The following is a 9,767-nucleotide window of genomic DNA, read 5'->3' as shown; positions in this document are numbered from 1 at the left end:
GGCAGTGACCCTAAGTTCTGAATGTTGCCCTGAATAAGTAAGGTTTCGGGGAAGTTAGAAGCCTTTCGGGCTGAATAGGGGCGGGGAGAGGGTGTAGTGTAGTAAAGGAGGTGGGCTTAGAGCCAGCAAGCAAAGTAAGGCAAAGCTTTATCGCGAAGAAGGCAGATGAATGAATTGGTTCCAGGGTATGCCTTCCAAGGTATGCCGGGCAATAAGGGCATGGAAGGCTGCGGGAAGAGTTTCAGGACTAGGCCAGAGGACTCCTGTCCATAAGGCTAGGAAGGCAGGAGCAAAAAGATTGAACTAGCCCACGCATCTGCTCCCCTCTCAATCCACCAATAACTAACTCCCATTTCCCAGCATCTCATTCCCACCCCGTCGTCGAGAGCAGCCAGCCCGACGTTTTTATGCGAGTGCCCCATGAAGAGATTTTCAATCTTGAATCTCCGTCTGGTTCCCCGGTGGGGTATTCATCCATTGATCGACCAACTGATTATAGAGAAGCAAAAGTCTCTTGAATCTCCATTGGCGGCAAGCAGTTCCCTTTCTTTTCTCGAGGCAGGAGGGAATGAAAGGCGAATTAAAGCTACAATATGACCTGGAAAAAGAGACTAACAGCTGCTGTTTTTGGATCAATTCATCAGGTAGGATGAAATGAAAGAAAGGGAAGATGCTGCCTCGACATCTGTTTGTCCACGATAAGGGTAATGTGCCCTAAACCATAAGTTGGAGTATGTCCTCTCGGACAACCGACGGTTCTTCGATTCCTTGGCCCTCTGTTGGTTCTGCTATCCGGACCCCAGCCGGGGCTTTAATCATTCCCGGTGATTCGGTGCAGACGCTGTACTTAAGGCTAGAGGGTAAATCTGTGGTTACAATATCCTTGAAGTAATCACTCCCTATGCATTCTCCCGCCAGATCATAAGCTTTTCCCAGAATTGTTGGCCCTACCTGATAGATGCTTTCAACACTTCGAGTTGGTCTGCCATAATATCCAGGAAATGTTGGGAGCTCTGTGTGATAAATAGAACATTGTTGAATTGGAAATGCTATTCGTGCCGGTGAATCGACGAAACTAAGTCCTTTGCAGCTTTTTGTGCAATGTCATATGTCGTAAAAAAAATGTTGGTGCAGGCTGTCTTCGTATGCTTTTTCAAAAGCAAGAATTACTACTATTTATTGACTTTATGTCTCTCTTTCGAAATTTAAACTTGAAAATAGTAGGAAACGGAAAGCAAGAATGAAGTAGGCGAGGAAAGGCATACATAGGTCAGAAAAGTATGCATGGTCGTCACGGGTAAGGATTCTCATTCCAGCATTCTTGGGTCTAGTTTTGTTTGGGCTTGGGCTTAGATGTAGTGGGTTCTTGGGCCACTGCTTTACCTTTTAAAACCTTAGAAGGAGCATTAGTCTTTGACACATCAATCAACCCGGCGGTTGAGCATGGGATTTGGACACATCAGCACCAGTTGTTGAAGTCGAGTATGAGCTTCTATCCAATCGAAAGAAGAAGCAAAGGCTTTTCGGTAAAGTATCTGTTTTTTAGTGGTCCTTGTATTCACTCCTCCAAGGAGGTGGGAATTCATCCATAGTACGCCTATCTATGGAAAAGTTCTTTTGAAAGATTTCCCCTTCCTTTCTTCTTTACACTTATCCGAATAGGTTGGTGTGCCAGCTTCTTCTCCTACCTTCTCCTTCGCATCACCCCATTGTCCTAGCTTTGGTTTCAAAGTCCCCTTCTTTTACTATTAGGTAGTAGAGGGCATCGCCACTCAGAGATTCTACGATAACCCGCATATTCTACTTGTTCCCCATCCTCTAGCCCCAGAACTCTGTTCGTCCCTAGTAGCACTCCCGTCTTCTTCCAAGGATGAAGCCTCAATGCCATTCCCTCTTTCTCGGGCATTAGATTTTGCTTGCTTGTACTAGAAGTTAACATCTTCCTTATCGATGGTGGAACCTACTCTGGTGGGGTCCGAGAACATAGCTAGCCCAGAAAGATTGAAGTGGGAGATTTGCCTGGAAAAGAAAGGTTTAGCGCTGCCTGGGTTGAGCCATTCCTAACAACTCATCCAGCTCGACTAGCTTGCATTAAGAGTAGTTCATTTCCTATAAAGTGTAGCGAGTTTTCTACCTTTTCACATAACCGAGAAAAAAGGAATAGTTACCCTACTACATGTATTAGCTAGTTTTGTCTAGTCAACATCTAACGCTCATTTCACTATGGGATTTATTTACTCCGATTGCTTCTACTCTCTTACAGCTGGGTGCACCTATAAGGAAGACTTTTCATAGATTGACTTTGGGCAGGCAAGTTGAACTATCCGGCTTCACTAACACAAGTAAGAACAAGTATAAAACTCCGTATTAAGGGTTCCTTTTGACCTAGTGATTAGCACAAAGGAGGAGAGAAAAAAGGATTGAATAAGCGAGCACCAGCATTGACTTTCTTGCTTTAACTAACCTGACGCCAGGCCCTTTTGCTCTAGGCTCTACTCCTTGTCATTGATTTCTAGCTAGCTTTCCCACTCGCATAAAAGGAATGAATCGAGGGTATTTACTTGCATTTCTTTCTCCTACTTGGGCTTTAAGAAGAGAGGATTTATTAGCACGACGAGCAACGCATGCTAACCTGGGGATTGAATAGGATATCATAGAATGTAGCATATTGTCTGAACTCATAGGGTCTTTCCTATAATACTTTCCTTACACTAACTATACTCTTTTCTGCTCTTCAAGTAGGTGGCGTGGACAGTGTGTCCCTTGCCTGTTCTTAAGTGACTTTGTTTGGATTCTGTTTATGTGTTTTTTCTAGAATTGGTATGTTGCACTCGTGTTCTGTAAAGTGTGCTAAAGTGGTATGTATGTGCCTTATGTTCTGTGCATTGTGGGCTTTAATTGTGTGATATTTTGTTTCTCGGACAGATAACTAGTAAACAGCTTTAAAAAGATGGAAACATAGGTTGTTTGTAACTATAAAAGACAGTACATTATCAGCAGCATTAGGTAATAACGTGTCTCTAGTACTAAATCACGTGTACCAGCATGTACAGATATATGCTCAATTGGTTGTTATAAGTACCTTCAAAACAAAAGATGATCGAAATGCCAAATTGATCATAGTAGCAAACAAAAGAGATTAGGGTTAGAGGAGATAGCAAACATGGAGATTAATGCTTCTTCATGTTCTAATTGCTTTTCTGTTGCACTATTGCTTAACTCCTCCTGTGGATCTTCCTCATCCTCACCAACCTCTTCTTCTTAACCCAATAGCATGTTTAGTTTGATTTTACACTAATGCCCAGGGTAGTATTTATCTCCACACTTCCCCCAAAATCCACACTCCAATGTGTGACCCCTTTAGTAGAGAGAAAAAGCAGGCTATCTACACCTCGCTCAGTGGAAGAAAAAATGCAAGCTCTGCCAATTTGTTTTTATAATCAGCGATATATCTTCGATAAAGTGCTAAGAAAAGAACAACTATTACATGGTCTTGTGAAGCTGTTTTTCAGGTCCGACTTAACTATATTGGTAGGTCTGACTATCTGTCTTTACCTGCTATCGATGTAAAACTGCCCTATGTGGCAGCTCTGGTCCTCCCTTTACATTACCAGTAGGTAATTTGTCTAGTGCCTGTACCCTTTCTTTTGATAGAGGAGTCAGTGTAAGCCAATGCTTAGGTCTTCACCTCCAGCCAATCAGAATCTGAAGTCAGCGGGGTATTCCAATATAGCTACTTCTAAGGAGGTTCGCTAGCACTCAGAAACCCGGGAGGCCAGGCAGTGAAACGTTCCGCAGACTGCTCACCCGGCCACACCTCGGAGCCGATGAAGGCTGGCAATACAAGCATCATCTGTCCAACAGCCTACTTCTCATCCGTAAACATCACAGTTCGTTAGTGCAAGCGGGAATGAGAACACCACTATCTTAGAAGAAATTAGTAGAACTTAGTTCAGAATGTACAGATGTATGCTAGATACTCTCACTATGGTTCCAGATTAGAACCGGAATAGTTAACCAATGGAATAGGTGTAGGCGGTTTGATCGTTTCCTTTTCTCCGATCATAAATAACCTGATCTCTTTCTTTGTCTTTCATCAAATAAGTACAAGAATTGCATAGATGAGGATTTGGTATTGATCGCTAAAATGCGAGAAAAAGACCCACGTTTCTCTGTTCGTCCGTTGTCAGATCAAAACGGGTAGGGATCGGCCCAGCCTAGAACAACTCGCTTCTCATAAAAACGAATCCCTTTGTGCCTGGAAGAAATGCAAAGGGGAATGCTGGGTCAGCGTAAAGAAAAGCATGGGGCGGGTCTGCTGTTTTGTTATCTTATAGAAAGTGAACTGCGAATCGAACCAACTTGTCCGGAATATGCTCTATCGGCCCCGTCTCTCGGTCAGGTAAGAAAAAACCAAGGAATTGATCATCCAGGCGCGCCTATTCGGCTTGCTTGATAGGCTGGCGCATAACCCCCATTTCTTGACCCAGATTCACAACCGAACCTATTTCTCATCTTCATCCCCACTGATAGATGATCTCCTTGACCAATTGCGTGGTGCCACCATTATCTCTAAAATGGACATCGGTATACCACCGGATCAGGATGGATGAGAAGGATGTGTATAAGACCCACAAAGGCCATTTCGAATACAAGGTCATGCCATTTGTTTTGACCAACGCACCGGCCACGTTCAACAATTTGATGAACATGGTATTCAAACCACTGCGCGGAAGGTTTGTACTCGTATTCTTCGACGATATCCTGGTGTACAGTGAAGGGTTAGAATCACATGGTGACCACCTCAGGCTAATGCTCCCCCTTCTACTTTATTTGAGTTAGGCAGAGATCGACATCTGTGGTTTACCATTTCAACCAGAGATTGACATCTCCATCGTAACCTTGGCAGTATGAAAGAAAGGTAGTCCATGATGGGTTTGAATACCTATTCTTTTGAGAAAGACAGAGTTAAGGTGATCCTTGGTCTGTTGAAAATCGGAGACACATCCAAATCGGTTCTTGCGGAGAATAGCCTTTTCCTTAAAAAGACCTAACTTCACGAAGCCTTAGAATAGTTTCAGGTAGTCTTTGCCTTATTGGTAAAAGAGACCGCCCCTCAAAACGGAGACCTCGAAGTCCCCACAGAGCTGAAACCTCTCCTTGAAGAGTTCCGAGACATCGTTCCAGCTGATTCAAATACCTAAACAAGCGACCTGAATGGAAGGCTAACCAATGAATGAACTGTTCTCCCCAGCTGTTACGAACTATCAGATGGTCAAGAATTGACAGGAATGAAGGGAATTGATTTCAGGGATCAGATAAAGAGGGAATTTATGAAATAAGAGTTACGAGAACAACTAGTCGAACAGAAGCATGAGTTAAGTGGTGTTGCTAACTTCCTTACTCACTGTAGCTGCTTTGATGGGGGACATGGAAGGATTGAAATAACAAGAGGTAATGTGAATCAGCTAAGGTTGCCTTTTTCAAGCAAGTAAACTAGTGGCTTCGCCTACCTTATTGTGTTGTAGACATCTTGAACAGTAAGTAAGGATCAACTTAGGCTTAAGCTAGAGCTGCTCCTTCTATCACATCAGATTCTAGTAAAGAGATGGCCCTTCTCGTCTGATCTGCATCAACAGGAATGCGGGAAAAGCTTCTTCTGGCCCCAGGGTCCCTAGCAGCCTTAAGCCCGTAAGCTACTTCCTTTAGTTGAACTGGTTGCTTTATAGGTCAATTGAATCTTAGCCAGTTTCTTCTTACTCCTTTTGTTCTCATTCCCGGCCAACCGTGCCATGAAGAGTCGAGCAAGAGCAATCACAGCTTTATCTCTGCCTTTGCTGCTCTCATTCCTGCCTTATAAAAGCTTCAATCTACAAAAGTAGAACTACCGATGACAGGTCTGGCCTACAACTGACTTGCTTTCAGACTTACTGGCTGAAGAGCAAAGAGATATCTATTTTACAGTAAATTCCTCTTAGAATAGCCTACCGCTCTTTATAGGTTTAGTAAGGCTACCTTGAGCCCAACGAGTGTAATACTTGGAGCGAGTAATAGAGAGGACGGAAGATATAGACTCTGTCTTTCCTTTCTGGCTTGACCATGAGGCCATGACTATTATAATCTTACAGGAAGCAACCGCTGTACCCCGCCGATATCAGAAATCAAGTACAAATGAGCCTTCTTATTAAGGAAATAAAATGATAGCCTTCCGAGCCATTCTCATTTCAAAAGCAAAAGATCACCATCACGGAGACATCCTTACACACTATGCGGTTGGTTTAAGTGCGTCTCTCTCCATAGAGGATGGACAACCATAATCAATTTCTCTCTTTTTTCAGCATGGCCCTGGAAAGTTTTTTAATATGATTTGACAGATGTTCCTAGGGCTTCCAAATACATTAGCCAATATGAGACGTAAACATGTCAGTCAGCCAGGTCTAAAATCCACTTTTCAGTCATATTGCTTTCTTTTTTAGTAAAAAATAATTTGCAATTATGGAATCCTATCTTAAAGGCCAGCCCTATTTATTAATAAAAATTGAATAGAAATTTTATGAGATGGGAATTTGTATCAGAGAGAAAGAAATGGCTTCTCTGCTTGAGAATTTTTGGCTATGAGGCTCTTTGAAGATCCAGGTAGACAAAGGATTCCTCATGGGGAGGCAGGCAAGGGGAAAGGGATGTTTGCTTTGGTACCTGTCAATCATTTTGAATCCCCGCTTTCATTGACCCTAAAGTCTGTTTCTGTTTCGGGGCTTTTTTTTTCCCCTGAGGGGTGATCAGTCCTCTTTCAATCCTTCATCTTCTTATGAGTAGCCGCCGCGGGGGGTCCTCAATCTGAATCCCCGACTAGCATTGGACCAACAGTCAGTCTAGCTCTCGCTCTTATCCAATTTTCTTATCCTTTCAGGGCAAGGTCGGAGTAGTAGGCAAATACAATTTCTTTTGTTGCATGCGGACCCGGTTGTGAGACTGAAGAAATTTTCCCTAGCCCGAGCCGCTTCCCCTGTAGTTGTCAGCTCGTTCTTGACAATCTGAACCTACTTGCTTACAGGATCTTTAAGAAACTGTGGACTTTTGCTTTATTGGTAGTTTGATAATAATAACTATTTATAAATAGTGACTCTTACAATTGCTTTCCCCAGGAAACTCAAGGCCAGTTGAGATCATCTCCTTCTCTTTTCGGGTCGGGAGCAGAGCTTAAAAAGAGGGGGTTACCCCATGATGGGATTGAGTTCAACGGATATGAAGGATAGAAGAAATATGCTATTTGCTGCTATTCCATCTATTTGTGCATCAAGTCCGAAGAAGATCTCAATCTATAATGAAGAAATGATAGTAGCTTGTTGTTTTATAGGCTTTCTCATATTCAGTCGGAAGAGTTTAGGTAAGACTTTCAAAGAAACTCTCGACGGGAGAATCGAGTCTATTCGGGAAGAATTGCAGCAATTCTTCAATCCTAACGAAGTAATTCCGGGGGAATCCAATGAACAACAACGATTACTTTTTTTCAGCTTACGAATTTTCAGCACTGTAGTAGAATCATTACCAACGGCATGCTGTGCGCCTAAGTGCAAAAAGACAGTGCAAGCTTTGTTATGCCGAAACCTAAATGTAAAGTCAGCAACACTTCTAAATGCCACTTCTTCCCGTCGCATCCGTCTTCAGGACGATATAGTTACAGGTTTTCACTTTTCAGTGAGTGAAAGATTTGTATCCGGGTCTACGTTCAAAGCTTCTACCGTAGAACAAATTCTAGAGGCCTTCGTACCCATAGACCTAATTTGGGAAGGCTTGATAGTCCTAAGAAAGGTGAAGGTGGGGGGATATAAATGAAAATGGGTAATGTTTGATGACCAGCATACTTGTATAGTATAGTAGTAGGGCTTTGCTTCTGAATGCCCTTACGAATGGTCTAACGAGGGCATAACGGGAATTAAAAAGACCAATAAAAAACTTCAACCTTTCGTTGGTAAAACCCACTCCACAAAAAACAAGTCCCCCTTTCTCTTTTGTTTGGGGAGCAGAGCTTAAAAAGATAGGAAATTCCAATGAATGCCAATTGTGTCGTAAATTTTAAAGATTTCATCGGGGCCTGTCGCTTACTCTTTGATTTTACTCATGGTAACGTGAACTTGTTGAAGTGGTTGTTCCCAACGGAGAAAACTGTCCCTCAAGCAGATATCGATGCTTTTTTGGAACGATTTGAGAGCGAGCAGGAGAGGCGTTTCATGAACTTCCAGAACAACATAGAGCTGTTAGATGGGGCGGAATGGAGTAACGGTGATATAGTTATCTCTGGAGGCGGTGGACCAGTAATTGGAAGCCCCTTGGATCAATTTTTCATTGACCCATTATTTGGTCTGGATATAGGTAACTTTTATTTCTCATTCACAAATGAATCCTTGTCTATGGGAAAAACTGTCGGTTTGGTGCTATTTCATATTTATGTAGTTACGAAAAAAGGGCGGGGGAAAGTCAGTGCCAAATGCATGGCAACCCTTGGTAGAGCTTATTTATGATTTCGTGCTGAACCTGGTAAACGAACAAATAGGTGGAAATGTTAAACAAAAGTTTTTCCCTCGCATCCCGGTCACTTTTACTTTTTCGTTATTTCGTAATCCCCAGGGTATGATACCCTTTAGCTTCACAGTGACAAGTCATTTTCTCATTACCAAAGCAAAGCACAGACTCTACTCACCCATGCGTTTTCCACCTACGGAGGGAGAAATCATCGAAATATCCCCATCCCCTGAAAGGGAACCCAAAAAGGACGAGAGTGGATAGGGTAACTAAAGAAGCACTAAAAGAAGGCGAGAGCAGCATAATCGTTAGTTAGGGGACGGGCCCGTATAGAAAGTAAATCCTTCTTTTTCCGATATGCCGCCCCGCAAGCAAGGAGTGCCGCGCACGAGCGGAGCGAAAAGTAAGCAAGAGGAATTCCGTCATTCCATGGAAAGCATGCGAAATCCTTTGATTGTTTATAGAATCAAAATCACTATATAGTCTTTCTTGTTCCACTTGCAAGGCAAGGAAAAAATGTCAGTTTCGTTATTACAACCTTATTATTTTATGTCAAAGACAAAAAGCTACGCGCAAATTCTCATTGGATCTCGGTTGTTCTTAACAGCGATGGCTATTCATTTAAGTCTTCGGGTAGCACCACCAGATCTTCAACAAGGTGGAAATTCTCGTATTTCGTATGTACATGTTCCTGCGGCTCGGATGAGTATAGTTATTTATATCGCGACAGCTATAAACAGTTCCTTGTTCCCATTAACAAAACATCCCCTTTTTCTTCGCTCTTCCAGAACCGGTACAGAAATTGGTGCTTTTTTTACTTTGTTTACGTTAGTGACTGGGGGGTTTCGGGGAAGGCCTATGTGGGGTACCTTTCGGGTGTGGGATGCTCGTTTAACTTCTGTATTCATCTTGTTTCTTATTTACCTGGGTGCACTGCGTTTTCAAAAGCTTCCTGTCGAACCGGCTCCTATTTCAATCCGTGCTGCACCGATCGATATACCAATAATAAAGTCTCCAGTCAACTGGTGGAATACATCGCATCAACCTGGGAGTATTAGCTGATCTGGTACATCAATACATGTTCCTATGCCCATTCCAATCTTGTCTAACTTTGCTAACTTCCCCTTCTCTACCCGTATCTTGTTCGTTCTGGAAACACGTCTTCCTATTCCATCTTTCCCCGAATCTCCCTTAACGGAAGAAATAGAAGCTCGAGAACAAGCAACGGATTGAGCGCACTAGCG

At 42.8% G+C, this 9,767-nt stretch overlaps 1 protein-coding gene across 1 annotated transcript; it reads left to right on the top strand.

Annotated features, from left to right (window-relative positions):
- Positions 1 to 6,726: 6,726 nt before the first annotated feature.
- Positions 6,727 to 8,810, top strand: LOC121055306 (ATP synthase subunit a). The gene is given in 2 exon segments (XM_040527382.1): positions 6,727 to 8,459; positions 8,461 to 8,810. Coding segments are annotated over 2 exon segments (735 nt in total). The 5' UTR covers positions 6,727 to 8,051; the 3' UTR covers positions 8,788 to 8,810.
- Positions 8,811 to 9,767: the final 957 nt, after the last annotated feature.

Source organism: Oryza brachyantha, chromosome 9, assembly GCF_000231095.2.
Source record: "Oryza brachyantha chromosome 9, ObraRS2, whole genome shotgun sequence".
NCBI classification, from domain to species: Eukaryota; Viridiplantae; Streptophyta; class Magnoliopsida; order Poales; family Poaceae; genus Oryza; species Oryza brachyantha.
The sequence above is the reverse complement of the archived record's forward strand: the minus strand, read 5'-3'. Positions and strand labels throughout refer to the sequence as shown.